The sequence below is a fragment of the Gasterosteus aculeatus genome, chromosome 21 (genome assembly GCF_964276395.1).
Source record: "Gasterosteus aculeatus chromosome 21, fGasAcu3.hap1.1, whole genome shotgun sequence".
In the NCBI taxonomy this organism is placed as follows: Eukaryota; Metazoa; Chordata; class Actinopteri; order Perciformes; family Gasterosteidae; genus Gasterosteus; species Gasterosteus aculeatus.
The window spans coordinates 12,982,465-13,007,428 of NC_135708.1; the positions used below are offsets into that span (position 1 = coordinate 12,982,465).

A 24,964-nucleotide genomic window follows, 5' to 3' on the forward strand; every position below is an offset into this window, starting at 1 on the left:
AATATGGAGAACCTGATGAGTTGGCGCATGCTTCTTTGTGCATTTTTATTGGTATTTTTCTGGTATTTTGCAAGGCCTAAAGGCACACATGCTCCACTCAGCTCGGTCAGGCCGAGTAGAAGCATCTAGTAAGAAGCACATTTGGCAGAGCAAAAGCCTGTTGTAAACATTAATGAGTATTCTGGGCACCATTTTAATCTTATTGCAATGCTAAAGCATCAATGGTTACCAAAGAAAGATAAAACTGCGAGGTCCCTTATCCTCCCATTCAAAGACAGCGATCCTGCTCTTTCTATCTTATTTTTCCCTGCTGTGTTGCTTTTTCCCCCCCGTCATTCCTCCGATGCCACACAGCCTTACGATCTCCGCGCTGCGCTCTCTCTCCTGCCCCATCTGTCTTCGCTGTGGGGACCACGAGTTTCTATTGAAAACACAGCAGACGCGATGAAGATGTAGATATTAACCTCCTTGGATAAGAGGAGATGAATAGACAACGCTGTCTGTAGGTGTGATGCTGAAGTGACGGATAGATAAAACCATGACAATGAGTTGTTTTGTGTGGCTGTCCCTGAGGACCGCCGTGTCGGTTTCCTCCTCTCCTGTTACCATTTAACATGTTTGTTGGGGCGGGGATTTAGCTGCAACAGAGCAAAGAGGGGGATGAGGACGGATGTTAGTGCTAAGATTACAAAGATGGTACAGACAAATCTGAGCTTGGTGGTGTATTCATCCAATATTGTTTTGTGTAGAAGTAGCCGAGACCTGGAGATAGAAGTACCTGAACGGCCCACAATGCAAACACGAGGGGCAGACAGACGGAAGATTAGCCAGAGTATCTAAACCAAATCTCCATAATATATGGTGCAGGATACTTACACAATCACAACTAACACAGTACATTGCCAAACAATATTGGGCGTCGTACGTTTCTTTCTGTGTTTTCCACAGATCTCATCAGGTAACTAACTAAGAGTAACAGTGATTTTCAAAAGTATGCAAATGTAGCGGGATGATCCTTTATTCTAGTTATGGGTGCAATGGAGGAGTGCACTGTAACAAATTGCTGTAAATTTACGGTGCATTTCTAACGGTATCTTACAGTATGTCATAATAACTGTAACATACAGTTAAATTTCCATCCCTTGCTTGTAAATTAACGGCCAATGTCATGAATAAACAGTTAAAGCTGTCAATTTACAATAATAGCAGACTCCCGTAATTCAACTGCATGTTACATATATTTTATGAAGTGTTGGAAATACACATACAAGTGCAGTAGGTTAATGTAAGCCCATGTCAGCCACTGAAAAACAGGTCCTGTAAGTCATCATAATGATATAGTATCTCATGAGATACGATGATGACTTTGACTTACAGGACATTACTATACATGCAGCTGTCACTTTTATCCAAAATTCCCATGGTTTGACATAATTTTATGTGGAGTAATTGGGGGTTAGGTGTCGCTCAGTGACACTTCAACTTGGCACAGGGAGCAGTCAGGATTCGAACCGTCAACCTTGTGCTGCAAACCCTCCCTATCCCATGCGCCACCTTCGCTGTCGTTTCAGTGGCTGGAATGTAAAGATTATAAATATTTGTATTATTCAAAGTGTTCATTGCCTAAAAGTCATTTGAGTGTTAATCGTGACCGACTGCTCCTGAACGTGACGTCAGACTCGTAATCTCAGTTCATCCAGAACACCAGTGCAGTTCAACATCGGAGGACTTTGTCATTTCCTCGTCTCTCCAAGTAACGTTATGTTATTTTCCTAGCATGATTACCTTCTCCTTCCTTGCATCTTGTTGTCTTCCTCAACTTTGTAATTTTAATATTTTACCAATGACGGTGTTTCTAAATATTTTATTTTGGTTTGTTTTACAAAGGCACTGGATTAAGGACGCCAGCCGTTAGCTGAAGTCAATTGAAAGTGTTCCATAGCGTATTGTTGCAGTTAGTTTACCTTGTTCCTGATGATTTTATGATTCATTTTTTTTATATTGGATACATGCGGCATATTTTATGTTTTGATCTTGGTTACAAATGCCGAAGATTCTTGTCTTAAAGGCATCTAATAAACTCCAACCACTATGACCAAAATTAGTTTGGTTGTCTTTCTTTAATTTGTGGGGAATTAAATGCAAGTATACATATATAATTACTATACTATAAGTATACGGTTAAAAGTTAACGGTAACATTGTGGTATTTATAAAACAAAAACAGTAATCGTATGGTAAGAAACTGTAATCCAATATATGACAACATACCGTAAATTACGGCAGGACACTGTAAATGAAACAGTAAGTTACTAGCGTTGACTGCCAGTAAATTGCAGTTAATTCACAGTAAAATTGTTCAAGTTTACGGTAATATACAGTAATCCATTCTACGGTTACACAGTGTAAAAACCATTTACGGTATTATACCGTAAAATAACGTTAAATTCCTGGCGTCCTTGCTGCCAGTAAAATGCCGTTAATTTACTGTGAAATTTGTTAGAGTGTGTTCAATTCCCAAGACAGGCCGTGCATCTGTCTCTTTCCCTGCTTCCACTCGACAAACATTTGTCTGTTTTATACTAGTTAATCCATTGCTCTTTCACATGTTTGTTTCTTCCCCTCCCCCCCAAGACTCTTTGAATATTCAAAGCGGAAATTCTGCTTTTGTATTTGTCTCATGAAAGTAGCATTAAAAAAAAAAACTCAAAACTAATCTTATTCTAGTGGGGCTGTTGATAATTAGCCTGCTGAGCCCCATCTTGTCCATGTGAACTCTCTGCCAGTATGATGCCGTCTCTCGCCCCTCGTATCTCCATCCATCCATCCACGTTGTCGTTCCCCTCCCCCGGTTGTTTGTTTTGGCAGCGCTTGAACTGACTCACACGGGAGACTTAAACTGGCACAATACATCCGGCTCCCATTCCAGCTGATGCCCCGCTGCTACGCCCGCAACACTTCCCCTCTAATCTGCTCCGTCTTCTCCCATTACTCGTTCTGACAAAGAAATGGGTTATGATGAGGATCCAGATTCACTTTTTATTTGGAAACAATTGTATTCTTTATGCTACCAATGGTTTTATAAGCTGAGAAGAGCCAAATCTGTATGGTGACATGGACAAGTTGGTGAGAGGCCAGGCAGCGAGAGAGAGACTAGGGGGAGGGGGGGCTTACTCACTGTCGCACACTTTCCAAGACGGAGAAAAGGGTTTCTTTTGCTGAACCCCCATCACAAATCTGACCACACCGATGTAGCCCCATTTAAAACGTCATTCTTAGTGCCGGAGAGTCTGGTATTTATTGTTTTTTTTAATATATCAACACTATTTAGTGTTGGTGCCGGCAAAAGGAGGCTTTTCAAGTTGCATCTTTTGATGCTTGATGAGCTTTGCTTTAATAAAAATGTGCTTGTTTTAGGCAACGTTGCTGCACCGACTTGCCGTTTACTTTGAAAAGTAGACTCGGTAGATCAGCTTCAAGGACGATGACACTCACTAATTGGGTTGGGGGGTAAGATGCATGGCGTCTGGGATGGACGGGGCTTAGCTTGGTTGGCTGAGGTTAGGGACCTTGCTGACCTATCTGTGAAGGTCTTAGTTTTAAACGGGATTCTCTCTTGTATATAAGTGCAAAAGCATAGACACACAAACACACACACACACACACACGTGTCCACCCAAATTGAGATTGTTGTTGTTGGGTTGTAAAGTCTCCTGAGCAGACAGTGTTAATCCTTTTGGTGGTGGCTCGTCTGAACAGTGGCCTGAAGAGAGATGAAGCTAATTCTTTTTATGAGGACAATAAACCCACAGGTCACCAAGGCCAACACACACACGCGCACATAGAATATATATAAACACACTACAACCATAGCTTCCTCTTAATGTTTAGCCCCAGTTCAGAGAATAAAAATGTGCAATAATACAGCACAGTATATATCACATCTCCCAATGCAATTGTGCTGCATCAAAAGTCAGCTTCAATCCCCGCCTATGAAAAGTGCAGCTCGGGAGATTTCATTGTCTCTGAAAGCGTTTGACAAAGCGATATTGACGGTGCAGCTTATTTTTCCCGGGATAAAGTGAAAAATGTAATATTGTTTCACTCCCTCTTGCAGTTATTTTGATGTATTTTCCATTCACCAAAATATCCGCACCTATCTCTCTGCCTGGTTACTGTCGCGTGCCAGAATTACATCATCTAAGAGCAAAGAAAACGATATTACATTTCTTATTGAGAAGCAGCGATCCTTCACCTTTTATCCACTCATTAAAACACGCACGCACACGGGCGCACAAACAAGGTTTTCTTGTCGACAGATGCGCTCAGAAGGGCCTACGCTGTCGCTGGTGTTCATGTAAGCACACAGATTGCGCGTGATAACGCAAAAGATAATGTAAACAGGGCCCTGAATCAGTGCTTAAGTAGATCTCTGAAGTCACAGGTGTGATGTATGACAGAGTGGGCCTGTCTGTCTGAGGGGCATTTACCATCGAGCTGTGTAAAACATGTCGAGCAAATGAATTACGTTCAACATGCAGCTGCTTGCTGTCAATATAAATCACATTAATGCGACAAAAGCCTCAACCGGCGAATGATTTAACAATGACTCACTTGCAACGGGAAGGAGATTGGACAGATTGTGGCACAACTTGATTGCCTTTGCGAGAGTTTGCGTTGTGCTATTAACTGCGAGATACACGGTGAACGTCGTTGTATTCAACCCGGGAACCAGTTTTCTTTTTTTTTGAAAGGAACTTCAACGTAGCTGATTTTGTGTGTGTATTTTTTTTTTCACCCCAGATGGGACCCCGTACACATGGTGGGTTGGCCGGGGCAGCGAGAAGCACTTCTACTGGGGGGGCTCGGGGCCCGGCATCCAGAAGTGCGCCTGTGGCATCGAAAGGAACTGCACGGACCCCAAGTACGACTGCAACTGCGATGCTGACAGCAAACAATGGTACGTCAGCGCAACGGGAACACAAACAACGGTTATGGTTTTTATTCATTAATTGTTTTCCGGCCACTCCCAGTTCGCCCCAAACTGCAGCGGAGCATGGCGGGTGATGCTGGGACATTCATACAGCCGAGTCAGCACATCTGTTCTTTACATCATTTTGCTGTACATTCTGCTCCAACAGTGACTGCACCCTCAAGCAGGTTTCTCTTAAGTAAAAAACTAAGTGATGAGCTGTGATGAAATACATCAGTTTTGTATCCTTTCCCCATTCAGTTGCTCGGCCACTGCAGTACGTTTGGGTTTTTACAGGATCTACTGTTTAACTGCTAAACGCCTGTGCTTTGTTACAGATGCTACGTTACATATGGTGTTTTTTAATAATAACGTAACTTCATACCAGTGTCTAACTAACGCTACGTTGCAATGCAAGAACAGTAAGACTTTGTCATTTTCATGATGTGGATTATTAACATTTTACCCGGGACATCTAGCTTCAGCCTTTTTGCTTTAGAAGAATGCCATGAAGGGCACATCCAGCACACTGTATTCATCAAGTCAGCCTGAGAGACTAAGAATTGTTTTAACCAGCTCAGAGAGCTAATGTGAATTAAAGTTTAAAGATTGCTCGCTACAGCTGATTAAATCCACTCCACACATGAATGCCGCCAACTAAAACCCCACAAAAAAAGAAGTAGCTTGTGTCTACTCGTGTCAACCAAGGAGCAGAAAATTACAAATTCACCACCATTAAATGTAACGGAAATAAACTATCAATTATGATATTTATAGTCGGTAAGTGGTGTCTGGGTTATGAATCCCTCCATAACCCCTAGACTGCAGTTGATAGAAACTCTTAACTATAGTGATATATCAATTGAACTTGACAAGTGAACCTGCCTTACCCATAGAAATGTTTTGACGGGACAATTTCACTGCGCTTCAGCATAAATTGTGCCCACCGCTAATGTTAATGTTGCATTAATCAGCTGGACAGTCTGATTAGGTGTCTAACTTAAAACTGACTGATGAATGCCATCATCATTGATGTATTTATTCAAGAGGGTTGTTTGCCTGCAGAACAAACAGTTTGTGTTTCAAAGCTCCTTTAGCCAGCTGATGGATATTCTCATTAAACCAATTGCATTGCTTTGTGCGTGTGTGTGCATGTGTGAACCTACTGTATGTTCGTCTGTGAGTAATTGAGAGTTAACAAGAAGAAAAGAAATCATTTACTTTCACGTCTCCCCCCCCCATCGCTAAAACTGATTGTTTTGCAAATAAATCTTACTCCATTAATGATGTATGCATTAATATTGCATTGTTTGGCTGAGTGAGTTTATGAAATATTACCCATGAAACTATATTTCCACTCATTACCATAATTTGGCAGCACACACCGACACACATGCACATACAGACACATATGCATGCACAAAGCCACAAATGAGATGTTACTGTATTCTTTCAGAACCGAAATCAACAGCAACAACATTTCAAATACTAATGTTACAAATTAAGGGCACTTGAACACGTGTTTATGTTTGTTGTATCGTTGTTGCATTATCAATGGACTAATAAGACCAAGACAAAAGCCAAAGTTCCTTATTCCTTAACTCTCCATCTCTCCACCCAATCCTCATCCATATTGGCTGCAACAATTGTTTTTTTTAATGTATGTACTATTTTGTTCATTATATTGCTCATATTTTGTTCTCTTAGGGTTTGGATGATAAAATCACAAATGCACAAAAAAAAAAACTCAACGTTGTTTATCTGATTTCTTTCCTCATCCCACTGTCTGCCTGTTTCTTCCTACTCGTCTGACAGGAGAGAGGATTCTGGCCCGCTGACATATAAGGAACACCTGCCAGTCAGCCAGGTTGCCGTGGGTGACACCAACAGACCGGGCTCTGAAGCCAAGCTGACTGTCGGACCGCTGCGTTGCCAAGGAGATAGTGAGTGCTTTTCTTTATGGATGCACACTGGATTTATTATGGAGATGTAGTTCATGATGAAGCATTCAGCAGCAATCTTTAGCATTTTACTGAGACTAGTAGACCTGTGTGAGCACTCTGGATTAGCTGCAGGTCCTTTAAATGAGGCAGGACAGCTGCAGCTGCAGGGGCTTATTTCAGGGGAAACATGTGGCTTGATGGCAGCTGCTTAGACGATTGGTTTCAGTGTTAGAATAATTCTCTGCAGGTCGTAGTCTCGGGATCAGGACTGCATCACCTTTTTCAACGGCTCATCAAAGGTGGTATCGAGAGATCACCTCCAGTCTCTATAATACAGCTTTAAAATTTAATTCCCCCGTTGTCACAGGGAGCTCATGACCTTTTGTAATTTGGAGAAAATTCCTGGACAAACAGGTTATTGTGCTCGATCAGACTTTAACGTTCCTCTTAATGTGACCGTTTTTCCCTGCGTAAGTACAAGGAATTACTCATAGAGAAAATGAGTTGGTGCTTATCACAAAGGTCACTGGTCTGTACCAAAATGCAGAAGATAAGATCGTTTTACCTATTAAGATACGGATTGCTCTCTGATGTCTATTGAACCGTGTAAGTGTTGCATGTGAAATGCCAACACATTGCTAAATAGGTCAAGCAGCACTGCATGGACAATGGAACACAAAGCCCTAAAAGAACAAGACCACATTCTCCAAAAGGGATATATATCTTTTGTCCAAAGAAGGTCATTTGTGATCATCGGGAGAACTTATTTGCATGCAGGGAGTCTCCCTTAAAACCAGACTGGCTGAACAGGTATTTTTTATGGCGTTGTAACAATTTACTGGTGGTCTGGTGTCTCGTAAAAAAGAACATTAATTGATGAATTGAACAGGCGGGACCCTTTTGTAATTAAACAAAAAAGTTTTGAGTTGGAATAGCTTTTTCAAAGCTAATTCAAAGCAGTACATTGGTGCCACCTCACAGTTTTCAGTTTATAGTCTGGTTGCGCAGTGATATGAGGGGTTTGTAATTGATCCGGAGTCTTGTGGTTCTGATGAAGTGTGAAGGGGGGAGAGAATATCACGGCATTCACGTAGGGTTGACCTGAGCTGAATGGCAGATACCTGCTGATGAGTGTGAAGCCGATTGGAAAATGTCCTACTAGCATTACTGACAAAGGCAGGATAATGTGCATATACAGCCTTCGTTAACAGTATGAATACGTTCATTTTAAAGTATTACACGTAATCAAAGGCCAGTATATGTAGAAACTAAACCAAAACTACAAACAGAATTAAAGGGTAAACATTGTTTTTTTGGATCAACCTCTTTTTAGATTTAGCTTGTGGTTTGAACTGGGTTTTGACTAATTTGAGAGAGAAATAGAGAAAAATAGAGACTAATGTGCATTTTTTCATTCAGTGGCACTTGAATTTGAAAATTCTTCATACTCAAATCGTGCTGGTTATTCAAAAAATCTGCTTTAATTGACTTTCAGCACTTTTTTCAGAAGTGTGTTTTTATCTGAACTCTTTCCAGAGACCATCCATCTGAACGCCGCTCTCATCCTCATCCTTTTATTCTTTTTTCGTCTTGTAGCTTTGGTTGTTTTTCAGGCGAACTGTCAGATATCAGGTCCTGCAAAAAAAACACACACACACACACACCAACACCCTTAATGCTTTCTGTGTCTATACCTGTCTTTTCCTCTAATCAGTGTTGGCGCACTGCTCGCTGTGGGACTTTGGGCCAACTGGAAGGCTCACACACATCAGTCCTCACTCCTAACGCTCGAGTGCTGTGCTGTTTCCCTTTGTTCTGACCTGCGGCGTGTCAGTCGTGCGGTGCGCACGGTGTTTCTCGGCATGAATTGAGTGCATCCCACCCGGATGCATCTCTCATACTTGGTGAAAGGGAACTTTTTCAGGAAAGTCATCTGATTGTAACCTTTAAAAAAACCCATTAAAAGTCCAAAGGATTATGGCAACCTCATCCCAACGATGTAAACACACGCAACCATAGTTCCCATTAAGGAGGGGATGTTCAGCACCACGGTTGGGAAACACATCAAAACAATTGCAAACGTTGTGCAAGATACTAGAAACCGACATTTTCCCCACCACATTCCCACCTCCTGGTTCTCCCTGTATGGCGTATTCAACGCAATGCTGCACGGCCGTCATGTGTTAGTACAACCTGTTCTTTAGAGGCGGGCAGGAGCCTGGAAGCCCATTTGTACGTTTAATATGCATCCAGCGTCTTTATTTTTTAATCATCCCATGGATTGTGTCCTGGGAAAAAAAAGTACACTACAATTACAGTAAGTGGAAACGTAGTGTGTTCTTCACAGCTACGGCCGTGAAAGCAGCATCAAAAAAACACATTGTCCTCTGAGAGGATTCAAGATTGAGTTGAGTGAATTCTTCGTAGAAGGGTTTTTGTCTTTTGAGATTGCGTGTACCTCCATCATTCGCTGTGTTTTTTTATTTATTTATTTTTTATCTCTTGTGACGAAATAGATTAAAACGGCATAGTGGGGGAAGTAATGTCGGTATCTGCTGTGTGATGTTACAAAGTGCCAGAGAGGTTTTGGGAAAAGTAATATCCTGTGGAGAGGAAAACGCAAACATGGATTTAATATTTAGTTCATGGCAGCATGATCAGTTGGATAATAATGCTTCATATATTATCTATTGACTGCTCATTTTTCTTACAAAAGGCAATAATAGAGCGGAGGTATGAAATCCCAGTGGAGTGTAAGTGCAGATAAGTGCATTCTGCACTCACGCAGTGCTGAATTCTGATAAATTCCTCCTGCAAAGTATAAAAATACCACAATTCCGACCCGACTGGACTGCGTAAAGCTTTGTTTATACTTGCCGTAGTGAAGGCAGCCCGAGAAGGCGCCGGAAGATGGTCTAATCACGGCCGGCGGATTGGTTGTGCAATCACACGCCTCTCCCAAATAGTTCACTGATTGAAGCACCATATACATGATATTTCCATTTAGATGATTTAGAAAAAGAGTTATCCGAATATTCAACCTTTTTTTTAATGCATGTACTACTTGTTTCTTAGTTGGGCTTGTAAAGAGCCAAAAAAAGTATTCCAAGAACATGAAATCTCAGTTTACAAATAATTACAATTCCTCCTCCATATTTCTGGATTTGCGTTTTATGGCTTTTCGCCGGGTACACTTGTAGTCTTTTTGATTTTCCACAGTACATTTTGGTGCGCACATGTCTCGGAGAATAACAGCCCATTGATCATAAACGCCTCCGTGCCTGCTCCACCATCGGCGGAGGCTTTGGCTATGGTTGCCAGCACGAGTGTAATCAACGCTCTCACGCTCTCCTCCAATGCATTCGCCCCGCCGACAATTTGCATAAGCGTAAAAACCCTTCGGTCAGGACTCATGCCTCTTGGGGCGAGGGTCCGTTCTTTGCCCGTGCCCCGTGACGAAGGTGCCTCCTCCCCGGCAGTGCGAGCCGCCACTGTGTCTTTCGGCTCCTCGGTGAAGGAGCCTTTGATGCATTTCCCCCCACAGTTGTCATTTCAGATGGCTCTGCTGCTTGCACTGACCTCAGCTAAGAGAGCGTGCGAGCTAACCGCCCTCTGGATGAACCTCAAGTCGCTGGCAGCTTTGCGGTGACCTCGCTCGGGCCACCCCGACACTGCATCCATCCGTCTCTATGCAAGAACTTCAGCGGTTCAGTCGGGGTTAAGTGCTTTTACTGCTCGATGCTTTTCGTCTTGCGCTCCATGCGGGGAGCAGCTTGTCCGTGTGCTGCAGAGAGGGCAGTGGAACTGGCTTATATAGCATGACCTCCGTTATGGTTCACTCTAATGGACGGATCTTTCCGCTCCCTCGGTCTCGGAAGTCCTCGAGGAGACGGGAAGCGGCGGTGGTGCAGAACGTGACGGAGAACACCTGCCCCCTCACTTCTCACCGGTGTCGCACTCATCACGGCCCCTTTTGTCGACGATCCGGGGTCCACTCTCGCTAACGTCCGTCCATCTGAGAGCTGCCAACACGCCAACAAGCCATGATTTAATGACCCATGACAGCACATCTGTTTGTGTGCGCGGGTCCATCGTGTGGCAGTGTGGGAAAACACTATTACAGAAGATAGATCTTTTCTCACCTGGAAGCCGAGTTACCACCTGAGGTTTGAATAAACTCATAGAGGAGAATCAACAACTTTGAGATATGGAAGAATTTAAGTCCAGTCAAGTGTGTAGAACTTTACCCTTTTGGCTCCTCACTATGTGAAATGAAGTATCTAAGCAACATGCTTCCTTTGTTATCTCCTTTTGTAGTCCTGCTTGTAGTTTCAGGACTTCCGCAACTACGGAGTGTAAGTGGAGACAAAGAGGGAGTTAATCCTCTTTTCTATCGAGCGACCAAATGAACAAACTAACTTTAAAATGAAAATGACTTTGAGGTACGTTTCAAATAGTTGTAGCTTGGACACCGAAAACACGGAGCATACATCATACACTGGCCCATTAAAGCATATTAAACATGTATTAAAAATTTCACAAGTGAATTGGTACTCCGTGTATGATTGATGCTCCTCATACTGAGCGTGGAGCTCTGTCTCAGTAAGAGCAATGATGATTGGCTGGCATATAATGAGCTTTCATAGGCAAATGACTAATGTTTTGAGCAGTCAGGGAGATCTTTAGAAAGGAGGCACTGTGTGTGTGTGTGTGTGTGTGTGTGTGTGTGTGTGTGTGTGTGTGTGTGTGTGTGCGCGCGCGCGCGCGCAGATACGTGCCTGTGCATTAATGAAGCCCATTTCCATGGCTGGTTTATTGGAAGCTCAGGCAGACAGAGGAATTAGTCCCATTTATAGATGTTAAAAGGGTTTGGACATTTAAATAGATGGGAATGAAAAAAATAATGACTGCGATTGATGCAAAGCAGAATGTGTTCCATTATGTTAATACAATGCGACTAGGTCTGAGACGTGCGTTGCCTCATGACTGACCACAAATAATAGCTCACAAGGGTCACCTATGATAGTTGAAAACAAATTAATCTGTCTCTACCCGTTTGTCGCTGTTCATATGCTCTGCTTTTAAAGACATTGAAGTATCTGCTGGTGCAGACCCTCAAAGTGTGGGCTCATTACTTCTGTCTTTGAATGAAGTCTGAATATATGTATTCATTGTGAATTGTAGGTCTAAACTGATTTAAAATCCCCCTAAAAACCATTTAGGCAAGTATTACACTTTGACGTATTTCCTATACTGCAGCAGAAATGAGGTATTACGGATGTAATATACATACAATTATTATTTTTACATTTTGGGTTGGTTATGAGGCATTTTCATGATGACATGATAATGTTTTACATTAACACAAGAACATCGTATTATGTTTGTACGTGTGTAACCAAAGCAATTTACAGTCCAGAAGTTTTTGATTGCATTGCATCCATAAAAAAAGAAAGCGTACGTGCATTCCTTTCTTTAAGGATTATTTATACACTAGAGATACTTTAAAGAATCAAATGACAGATATTTGATAAACTTTGATATACTTTTTTTTCTCATCTCTCCGTGAAGGTTTAGTGCTAAAAATGTACGACGAGATACTTAATTAGAAAGTGAGATTGATGAAGGCTTTGTGCCGATCTTGCAGACACCAAACTAATTACCTGAAGTTCCATATGTTGTTTTTACAGTCAACACACAGACCATCAAATTAAACGCCTCAGAGTTCAATTAACTGTAGATAAGACGAAATACAGTTGCAACTCTGCAACTGTAGAATAAGTACAAGCGTGACGTGCCACAGTTTCACAAGTTTCCAAACGAGTGTGTGTTGTGTTATGAACGATAATATCTGAGCCGTGGGGGGGGGGGGGGGGGGGGGGCACAGAGATGTCACATTCCAAGATCGGAGCTGCCGCCTCCCGTGTTAGAAGACACTATTCTTAGTCCTCTGATTATCTCCACGCCGATGCACCCGCCCACGCGCTTTGCACCTGTAGCAGAATAAGTGGGAAGTGGAAAGTGAAATGAGATTGCACAGCTTGTGTTTGATCCAGCAAACTGACTAATAAGTGCTGAAGAAGTCTCGATCCTCAATGTCACAATCTACATCGGTAAGACGCGTGACGCTGTGTGTGCTGTTCTCCTGCAGTGCGTGTGTGAGGATGAGGTTGTTGATATGAGCCAATGTGGCAGTGAAAGTAGCCTATTCTTCCTGCAGCCAACGATGTACATTGATAAGCATGTATTTAATGTTTGAATGTGGCTTGTGTGTGTGTGTGTGTGTGTGTGTGTGTGTGTGTGTGTGCGCCTGACAATGTCCTTGTTAATGACACGAGACGGTGCAGTTAGTCCCCCTTACGTTCTGCTGGTACTGACACATAACCCGTCCGGTCAAGCAGGAGCAGATGAATCATCTAGTTGGCTTCCAGAGCCGGACTTCACCCCCGGACTGTATCTCACATCATGTCAGGCCCTACGGTTCAGTGGGCTTGAAGAGTCCCTGCGGCCTATTCCAGAGGTCAGCAGCTGTTTTCACGGCAACACCACGTTTCAGTCAAATGAGTTGACGTGTCCAAAGGATGTCCACAACATGCGTGTAAAGCAACTTTTATCCGTAAAGATCGAAAGCTAGTGATGAAGTGTAGACAAATTTGTTTCGCTGAGCACCTTCCGCTGCAGTTCCGCTCTTGATTTATGGATTCCTGAATAGATGTTGAGCTTTGGGTGTCCGATTGACGGATGGCTCTTTGGTGAGTGATTTACTTTTGATGTCTTGCGCGTTTAATCAACAAAATCTTGGTTTACGTGGTTGACGCTACAGCAGCTCAGCCACAGAGGCCATTTATATCCTCAGAGATACTCAGGTCGTCTCCTACAGTGGTACATCACACTATGAGACCATGCGCATTAGTGAGAAGAGGTGATAACGAGGTGTGATGTCCGGCATTTGCATTACCCGGCAGCCAATTAGACAGAGAAAAGTGGCTTGTTGAGAAAAAAACTGAATTGAAGATTTGAATTGGAAATCCATTTGAAAAGTGCTTCAATGAGCTCATTGCTTACCATGGACGTGGTTCCCAAAAGGCTTTTTAGTTTTGTCCTACAACATGCTACGTTTTATTTATGTGAAGACATGAAGGAAATGGCTTGATTTTACACCGGAGATTTTAGTAACGCACAATTACACCAAGGCCGTTTGGTATGGCAGGCTGCTCAGTTTATATATTATGAATTGTGTTACTTTGCTCAATAGATTTTTGCATAAAATGAATTTTCCTTGCTTCCAAGTGTGTTATCATGCATTGCGACTACCAGTTGTATGTGTGTAATGTCTCAGTCAGACGTTTTGGTGGCTGGTCTTTTTTTATAAACATTTGTTTGATAAATATGTCAATATTGGAGGGATAAATGTGCCAACAGAACCTCGCCAATCAGTTGCTGGATCTGTGGATCTGACACAGGGGCAGTCGGATGTTTATGATTCGGTTCCCAAGTTTATTCCACAGTTCTCTCTCCTTTGCATCTCAACCCATTGATCCCTTTTGAGCCCATTTTTCTAACCTCCTCCCACGTTCTTCCTTTTCCTCTTGTTCTCCCTCCTTCCTTCTGGAGACTCGCCTCAAGGATGTATTTCTTCTTCGTTGTGTCCTTCTTGCTTCCATGTCTTTGTCAACCCTTTTTTTCCCCGCTCTCTTGCTCAATGCACTTAATGTGTCATTATAAATAGATATCCGAGCACTTGAGACATTGACGTTGCTTGTACTTGTGATATAATGGGGGGCTGATTCATCTGGGATAGTCAAAAGAATGCGTAGCAAATTCTTTGCAGCCATGTGCGTCGACATGCTTTTCAGTGTTCATTTATGTAACCTTGTTACTTAATTATTGTTATTTTTTATTAAATCGCATCATCATAGTACGTTAGAGCCCTTGTATTTGTTGCATTCTTCTAAACAATTCCTCTGTAATCAGTCAGTGATTGTGCATTAGATTATCACCAGCTAAGCGTGCCTTCTTGCTATTAAGAAACATCACAGTCATCTTAATTATTTGTTTCCCCTCTGCAGGCTTCCCCCTGTTCTTGTCCACAATTAGCCCTGTTCAATAATTGGCTTCACCTCCCGTTGGGAAATGAACAGTATTCCAACTTCAAACGTACTAATCTCAAAGGCAGCCTCAGCAGGGGGTCGTTTCTGTGTGTGTGTCTGGACACTATCTGCCCTTGCCCCTGGTGACGGGATGTGAGGCAAAGAGGAGAGGGGAGAAGCTCGGCACGGTCGTCTGGAAGCGCTTATCGCACTGAGCCAGGAGACACACAAACACGGTGCATATCTACACTTACGGCCGTGCACTCACACAACAAACGCACACGGCAGTATTAATGCTGTGTGCTGCGCAGCATAAAAGAAAGCAAAGGAGTCCTAAGATGAGTGTTCAATAAGCTGATTAGTCGCTGCAGGAAAAATAAGCAGCAACGATCCTGAAGGATAAACATCTTTAACGAAGTGGGAAGTTCCCTTCTTTCCGCCCTACTTTTCATCCTCCTTGAGTGACAGGAGTCAGACAGGGACGCGGCAGCGGGAGGAGAAGAGAAGTCGCTACATCAGCCACAGTCCGATAATTCATCTGCAGCTCTTTAGCGAGCTGCTACTTTGTCTTCATTAGCGGCACGCTGGTTTCGCTTTAGAAAAGTCATTCGAAAAGTTGCTATCAAAGTTCCCTCGGCACTCTATTCATGTAACCTCGTCGCCTTCTCAGATCCTCATTTAGAAGACAATAGTCTGTGTCTCTCTCTGCGGTTATCATGTGATCAACTTTCTGGTGAGTATTATTGAAGTAGCAGGAAATTACAGGCTGCTTTAAAACCTTTGCACAGAAATAGAATTTTCACTTGATGAAATCGTTATTGAAATGAGCCACATTAAGCAATGGACATGAGATACAAGGGTTTTATCTTGAATAGATGGATAGCCTTTTTTAAAGAATGAACAAAACCATTTGAAATCAAACCATTGCTGCAATGAATTCACTCCGCACCTCTCCTGCAGCTGATGGAGGCTCCAGCGGGTCCCTGCCGGATGCGCTGGTGGAGAGCTCTGATTATATCCATTTTTTTTTCCTCCCACAGATAACTACTGGAATGCTGCATCTTTCACCACCCCGTCATCCTACTTGCACTTTGCCACCTTCCATGGGGAGACCAGTGCCGACATCTCCTTCTACTTCAAGACCAGTGCGCCCTACGGCGTCTTCCTGGAAAACCTGGGAAACACAGACTTCATTCGCTTGGAGCTCAAATGTAAGATGCATCGGAGTGATTGTGTGTGTGTGTGTGTGTGTGTGTGTGTGTGTGTGTGTGTGTGTATTTCTGCCTTGTCATCCCTCTGATTCCCTCTCTTACTCAGACCCTTCATCTGGCGTAGTGTGAGCTTTAATACAGCAGTCGGATGGGGCCGTGTGCAAACCTGCCAGCGTCACATAAACACACTGGTGTGGATGCACACAGCAGCAACACTCGATTGCCTCCCTGATTATCGTGCGGTACTTTGTGTGATTGCAAAGAGAGAGCAATCATTTATTTAAGGTAATTGGTGTGTGCAATAATTATGTCCATTATGAACCTCTGTTTAACCAAATCACCCATTTTCAGGGTTGACGAAACACACACAAACAGACATATTCTCTCCTTTTCTTTAAAAAAAGAGAAAAATATGCTCATGAATGTGGGCGTTTAACTCAAGTACAAATAGACGCATCCGCCCACAGACAGGGTCGAGACGATGTCAGTCAAATGGGTAAAGATATTTTTCGCACCTCTACCTGAACTCTGAAAACTGAAATACGTAGAATACATTGTGTTTGGATATATTTGGTACATTTGCAAACCAGGTGTCGCCTGTTTCACAAGCTTTTTCCTGTCGAAGGTTAAAACCGCAGCCTGTTGTTCTGAGCTGTGACAGATTTGCAGGATCTTACGGTGGAGAGAGAAAAAGTAATGCATGTGAACACACTGAGACAACCGTTGAAATAAACGTACATCATCTGAGACGATGCATCTATTTTCTGTTCTGTTTGGGTGTGACATTCGCCTGGTTGACAATCATATATTGTATAAAATTTTAATGTAAAATGTTGTTTCTAGCGGAAACAGTTACGCTACAGGAGCAAAACATCACAATAAATAGTCATTAATCTCTCACAGGAAAAAAAAGTAACTTAATATAATGAATAACGTACACTGTTTGATAAAGTTTGAAATGAATAAAGATCACAGACATCTGACTGTATCAGTCAAAAAGTTTTTCACTTTTGTTCAGATGCCCGTTCTTTTTTTAACAGATATATATTGAAAAAGCATCTGCTTTTTAATCGCAAATATTCTATTGCACGAACAGCAACGAGCGTAGCTGCTGTTAACTTGAGTGTCCTCCACTTCACCCTCTATTCAGGCTTCATACGTGTGTTTTGTGTCCATGTTTGTGTGTAGTTGAAGGAGCTCAGCCCCGCGGCGATAAGCAGACCAAATGCGCGTTGCCGTGTGATTATAGAGCAAAACATTAAGATTCATTAAAATTCAAAAGGAGACAGTGCTGTTGGCATTGACACATTAAGTCAGATTTGAGAATTAAAACTTCTGAGACTTCTGAAACATCTGCTCTCATCACATAACGTCTTATCAAAGAAATGGGGAAGAACAAAGCATTTTAAATATCAAAAGATGGGACACTCCTTTGATATATATATATATATATACATATATATATATATATATATATATATATATATATATATAAATAAATACTGTCAACAGTTAAACATAGTCACATACGCACCAAATGCATGCGCATGCTTATTCTTGCGGGGGAAAAAACGTGCTGACGCTACACTATACATGCAAGTACAGTGACAATTTTATCAAAAGGGGATTAGTATTTGACTTCTAAACGTTCACATAAAAACACACACACACACACAGAGATAGTAAGTACCTAGTCTGTCATGGCTGCACAGCAGACCAGAGGAGATAATGTGCATGTGTGTGTGTGTGTGTGTGTGTGTGTGTGTGTGTGTGTGTCTCCCCGAAGCTTTCAAAATGCTCCACATCGATTCCCCCCCCACCCCCCTCTCCGTTGCTATCATCTTACGTTTTTGCCCCACAGCCCCCGTTTAGACACACACTCGCTAAGCGACTTGCATGCACCTCCTGGCACGGTTACACACTTAAATACACACATAATCTCGGCCCTCTCGCCGGTGCAAAAACTCTATCTGCTGCAATTTAGTCAAGGTATGAAATAACTAGCATTAGGCCAGGATAGCATAGCTGCGCCACTGCAGGAGCTCAAAACTCACACACACACACACGACCTTGTACAAACACCCACACTACCGTGACCACAGCAGACTAAACGCCATCAGGAAGAGACTATTCCTCTGTGAGTCTTAAGAAGTAGACAGAGACACATGTGAGTGATTGAAGAACCAATCTGAACCATGCAAACTCGACTGGCAATGGGATTGGGGGACAGATCGAAAAGCTTCCAAAGTACAGATTTTCTTTACTTAGTGGGGTGCTTTGTGCTTCAGTTCAAAGTGGGTATATGCCATGTTTTGAGTCTTTAAGAGGCTGCAATTTTGCTGATAGTCTTGCCCAAAGATTACAACTGCGAAACGCTCTTTCTCGCTTGGACCTCGGCTTTTAAAATTGTGATATTGCCTTTTTTCTGTGAGGACTAGATAGAAGACAATAAGTTGTCATATGCCTCTGCGGGCCATAAAGGCGTCTCAAAAGCAACATGAAGTCATCTACTAATTAGAAAAGCCAACTGCCACCGCTTTCTATTATATACATCCTTCAGTAAAGTAAATATTAAACTAATTTTATCTGTTCTGTGCACACAATAAGTCTACATATTGAAATATTAATAGCGAGCTTAAAGAAAAAAAAACCCTCTGGTTTGCTCAAAGCCAACGTACGGCAAGTTAACGCTTCCGTCACCGCTGTTTAAACAGATGAGGGCTCTGCGCTCGGAGGGCGCTTAAGCTTTCATTCCTGCCGATGGACGAAGTATAAAAAAAGAAAGTTGTCGTGCGTCCATCTTGATCGGCAGTGCGTCTCAAACGACACACGAGCAAACACACACTCACATGCCGTTCGCCGTTGCTATAGCAGCGTCGCTGTAGCTTTGTTTCTATTATTCTGATATATATGCTTTTCTTTCATTTAAAATAACTGATGTCACTCCTCTCTGCACAAAGACGTCATTTATTCAGTGTACTAAAACCTGTCAGAGGGTGTTAAATACTTTTATGTGTTGTGTTTTGTGGGTGGTTGAATGTTTTTAAGCGTTTTCAGAGCTCATCGATTTTGTTAATTCTTCACGGCGAATGCAAAAAAAAAAAAAAAAAGCATAAATTGAAAGAAAAAAAAGTAACTAGCAATGCAGACGTTACGGAATGAAGGATGTAAAGAGATGATAATGAGGGATGGGAGGAGAGACACAGGAGGACGTGGTGGGGATGTTGGAGAGAACAAGTAAGACAGAAGAACATGCGCCATGCAGGAGGACGTCAAGGGTTTGAAGAATAGAACGGATAATTAGATAAAAGCAATATTAAAATCGAAAGAAAAGGGCAGAGCGTAGTGATAATGAAAAAAGAGAAGTATTTTTCCCAAATGACCACTCCATAAAATGACCCACTCTCACACCTCGGCCTAGAGAGGCATAATGGAGCAGTAATATATAAGCTCCAAAGTGGTGATTCATCACCGCTAAGACGGCAGCACACGGGAGCCCGTTACCACCATATGGCGCCACCCAGAATATACAGCTTTTATACGGCGGTCTCACAGTGGTTCCAAACATTAAGGAAAGAGTCAAATCTGGTTTTAATTTGACAATTCCAAATCATCTCAGCAGCAGGAAAATACTGTTGCTTCATTCCGTTCATGGCAAGAAAGATTCTTTTGACATTTATAGTGAAAAGCTTTAATAAAATACCTTTTGGTCCACACGTTATGCAGCATTAGTCAAAAACATGGACGTGTTATAGTTGTGGGTCCAAACCACCAGTGTCTTCCACTCAGGAAATAGAAACGCGGCTTAGCATTAATACATGTAAAGCTGTATAATACCTCTATAGCTTAATACCTTTTAAAATGTCTTGTCACGTGGCTATAATTCCACCTGTTGAATTAGAGGTTGAAATAAGAACACACACACACACTCAGTCACAAACTTTTCAGATTGATCACTGTTCATCTAAATCTAAATCCATTAGATTGTGACCTCGTCAATGCAGTAGCAAAGCATCTGGGATGGACAGGTGGTAGGCTGAAACACACACACACACACACACACACATTGTAATTATGAAATATCGATGAACATTTGACCTGTTGTAGTCATTCAAGGAATAACAGTGCCCCCTGTTGTTCTGTTGAAATCTCAGGCTACTGAACTTCCATCAAAACACACACACTTACACACAAAGCCTCTTACTAATAGATGATGAAAATTAATGAAAAACAAGGCCATCTTGCCCTCATTTTTCATTAATTGTGCTTCTCTTTGTTCATTGACACATTCTTTCTGGCATTTATCTTCATCTGTTTCTTCTCTCGCTCATTGGCTTTCACCCCCCCCCCCCCCCCCCCCCCCCCGAAAAAAACTTCTGAAAGTCTTGAACAAATGAGAAAATAGAATCATGAAAACTGCTGTGCCACAACTGCGCGCCATGTAAAAATTCCAGCGGTTGCTGGCATCTATCGACTGTGTGTGACATGCTGTCCAAAGCTGTGAGCAGTCGTGTATTGCAAAGCTGAAATCTATACGATCCGAATGAATCGCCTTGAAACAAATGAGCCATTTAGATTAGAAATTGAATGCATGTTTACCTGCAGAGTGGACGACGAAACAACAGAGATTTGGAAAGTTGTGTTGTTTGCTCCGTGCGGTTTAACCTTTGACTTCTGTAACCGACAATCCGAGAGAATTGACTCTCTTTCTTTTTCTTTTTTTTTTCTACGCAGCTCCTAAAGTCATCTCCTTCTCCTTCGACGTTGGAAACGGACCGGTGGAGTTGACGGTGCATTCGGCCGCGCCCCTCAACGACGACCAGTGGCACCGCGTGAGTGCCGAGCGGAACGTGAAGGAGTCGGTCCTTCAGCTGGACCAGACTCAGCGGGCGTCCCGGCTCGCTCCCGCTCAGGGCCACACGCGGCTCGAGCTGTTCAGCCAACTCTACGTGGGTAAGGCGCGCACGCACACACACACACGCGCGCGTGCACGCAATCCAAACAATTAACAACCCTGATGCGTAAGAGTGACAAAAGCACACACGTTTGATTGCAATTTGGGGATTTAACACCCGCCTCGTGCAGGAGGGACACTCACAGAGACAAACGCACCATAATTGCGAGCTCTTGTGTGTGTGAGGGAAATGCCTAAGTACACATCAACCGTGTCATCGCACTCGGGTTGAATTAATAAACGCTACGTGCCGCCTTTTTATTCCCGTAATGTTGCCCTCTGATGCAAAGATCCGCTGTGAAGAAGTATGATTGTGTCAGAAGATAAAGGCGGACCAGCTTCGGACCATTTTAGCCACTCTGTTAATTAGGTTCATACTAATCCAGGAAACACACACAGCCGTGTTCCCATGTAATGATATGCACGCATGAGCACAAAGGCACATCATGAGAAATTAATCCATGTAAGTGATCTTGATGAAGTTAAAACTGAGCCTCTGTGCTGGCAACTTAATTCACTTATAGAGGTCGTTTGTTTCATACTTTGACTCAGCATTTATATTCCTGGGGATTAGGAAACTATTATTGCAAGGACGAGATATCAACCTTCTGACTTTTTCTATCCCGCACACATATTCTGTATAAGACAGATCAAACCTTATTACCACAACGATAATTGCTTTTTTAAAGGTCTGATTGGTTCACTCTTCCCCCCTCTCCTCACAATGCGTCTGAAGCTCATCAAAGGTTCAAATGCCAGAACTCATGTCCAGTTTTCCTCTCATTCTTTCCCATCCCTGTGACACGCTGCCTTTTTTCCGCTGAGCTGTTAATATTCTATAAACCAAATTCCTTGGGCTAAAATAGTTTCCGGGATTTGCTGAAAGAAGGAAAAGTGCTGAGGCGGATCAGAGTTCTCTCTCTATCTCGTGAAAGAAAATTCTGCCCAAAGGAGATTGTTCCAAATTCCAATCAGGAAGTGATGGCCTTAAACCGCCTGGACCGCCTTTATGATATCATTTCACCCTCTCATCACTTCTGCGGAGGCAAACCCGGCTGAACCACAGGACCTATCATGTGCCGATTTGTCTCTCTAGCTTATTTGTACTTCACTTTGGTCCAATGAAAAGCTGTGTGTGTAACAACAACCACAGAGGAGTCAGCACCTGCTCATATCTGCCCTCTAATACCGGCTTAATCCTCATTTGCTTTGAGCAGTTTCAGAGGAAGTGACCCAGTCACTACCGGGAAGTTAGATTAGATTAATTCTCCCACCTTGTCCTCATATCTGCCCCTTCTCTCCTTTTCAATCAATGTGCTCCTCATCAAGCATTCGATTGCTTTAGTGTTTAGTGCACAGTGGCTCATTGGCTCTAATGGCCCTGAGAGTAAATGTTATACCATCAGCCTGCTGTCATTTCCTTCACACTGTTAACTTTTAGCTCCCAAATTCACTTCATACATGCACATAAGCATCAATCTTACCATATTTGATTAATTTATTGCAACCATCTGTTCTTTTGTTTCCCTTCTTGATTAATGCTCACCCTTTTTTTGCTTTTTAATGTTTCTGCATGTCTTTCCTCAATTTGCCCGTGTTTGAATTTTCTTTCACTTTCTTTTCTGCATTATCTGCATCCTCCTTTTTCTGCTATGCTTTTTCGGTCTTCCCGGATCGACATCTTGCTTGTTTCTACTCACTGCATGTGTACCAAACCTGTGACAGGGAAGCCTGCCTCGCTCACCTGCAAAGACAGTAGGTAACATTTGATATATAAGTAGCCCATGAGTACAATGAAATGTGACACACAAACAGGAATGTATACGGAGGCGTGAGGAATGCCTGCATTCCGCCATATTGCAACACACGAGTACATTTTCCATGCAGTGATCCATGAGAAGCGAGCCCATTATGGACGTTTAAGGGAGGTATAGTCAGAAAAAAACATTGTTCTGAACTAACAACTAAAGCACTGGGCTGATAAAATGGGATTGCTATGATAATATCTCCCTCCTGGAAAGGCCGGTGGGCCAGGAAGGCTTTTGAAATGCCATTTGGACGACATGAATCAAAAATATTCATCTAAAACCCAAACAAATTGCATCCTAAAGTGCATCCCCAGTAAATATGGAGTCGGCAAACACTGTTTTGGGGATCTCTTTGGTGCTGAACAGCAGACGGACTCGCAGAAAGAGACAGGACCAACCGCTGCACTATTAAACCACTCGCACAACGATAATGGAGCAACAGCAGTGCAGCAGATGTGCAGCCAGTCGTTGTAAATGGGGCCTTAATTTGTATTGTTGGATCCGGCTTAAAATAGCAGTCCACATCCAAATGCATGCATACTGTCTGTCCATGTTCTTTACCCTATGCAGTAGTTCACAGCTCACTGCCTTTTCATTAATCATTACTATGCAATGTGGCATTTCTACCAACTTAAACACGCTCACAAAACGATGGAGGTCAAAAGGTTACATTTCATGACTTCTATTATAATTGGTAATTTAGCTGCTATGTGAATGGGTGTGAATGCCGTGTTCCAGAGTGCATACCCTAATGACTGTTTCCTCATTAGCACATCATCATTATAGGGTAACATTCACGGGCGCTACCCATATAAATAAGTGCAAACGCATGCTACATTTGTGTTTCACTCTTATTACTGTTTGTGTCTGACTTTTTCTCATTTATGAATGAACGGTAATATTGCATAAACACGTCGACCAACATATGTATGTGTATATATATATATACCTGAAGTAAGAATGAAATGCAGACTTCAAAATATTCCTGCAATTTATTGCACATTCATACGTTTGCCTTAAAGCCACCATATTTACCTTGTATTTCTGTGAGAAGCCAATGTTGACATCAGTCAGGCTCTATTACCCACCATTTGTGATTTGCTGAGAATCCGTGAGCACTGCGGTGTGTGTGTGTGTGGTTGTGTATGTGTGTGTGCGTGTGTGTGTGTGTGTGTGGGGGGGGGGGGGTCTCTGCAGGCCTGAGAACCTGCTCTCCGTTCAATCAGAGGCTGATTCCAACCTGGGTAAACAGGTGGCGGAAACCTCCAGCCAATCAGCGCTACAAAATAGATTAATTAACAGGTCTGGTAAAAGTCAAACCCTTTGTGGGAATGAAAAGCGGAGAAGGCGCGTGGAAGCCCCCCCCCCCCCCCCCCCCCCGTATTGGCTGGAGAAGTACGTGCATGCGTAATCTCATCCGATCTGCTTTGTACCTGTGCGGCTCAGCCAGCAGATGTTTGCGTGCAAGAATGCAGCTGTTGATCTGAATCTGTGTTCTAGTCCCCGAAACGTGTCTTCTTGGACGACCGCTTTTCCATAATCCAAAGGATGCAATTGAGAGGTTTTAATAAGTAAAACGCCCCTCAGCTCTTGTTAATGTCAGTGTGTGAGTGCGTCTGCGCCCGTAGCCATGTATTTATCCATAGAGCAGTAAGCGCCCTCCGTGGGCGTGCTTTTGTACGTGCGAATAAATACCTGTGGGTGCATGTTCATGAGCGTGTTTATTGCTATAGTCATTTAGGTGCAGATTAATCTATTTAACGCCCCATACTCTGTCTAAGTTAATGGGTAGTTAGACTGCAATGGTGCAGGGCCAGAATGACGATGGAGGCGCTTTAGAGGAATGGATATCGACACCCCGAGGCTGAGCATTAATGCTTGCATTGACTCGTCCGCATCAGGTGCGCCGCGTGCGGTGTGTATTAATTGTGTCTGGGTTTTTTTTTTTCCTGTGGTATGCAGTTTGTAGGCACTCGTGCATCCATTT

At 42.8% G+C, this 24,964-nt stretch overlaps 1 protein-coding gene across 1 annotated transcript in view; it reads left to right on the top strand.

The window, feature by feature from the left end:
* The window catches only part of cntnap2a (contactin associated protein 2a), a 241,430-nt gene that overhangs the window by 195,776 nt on the left and 20,690 nt on the right, over positions 1–24,964 (top strand). The window contains exons 16-19 of the mRNA XM_040166691.2: positions 4,803–4,959; positions 6,787–6,914; positions 16,045–16,215; positions 20,950–21,168. Coding sequence (XP_040022625.2) covers positions 4,803–4,959; positions 6,787–6,914; positions 16,045–16,215; positions 20,950–21,168 — 675 coding nt within the window. The remainder of the gene's footprint in view (positions 1–4,802; positions 4,960–6,786; positions 6,915–16,044; positions 16,216–20,949; positions 21,169–24,964) is intronic.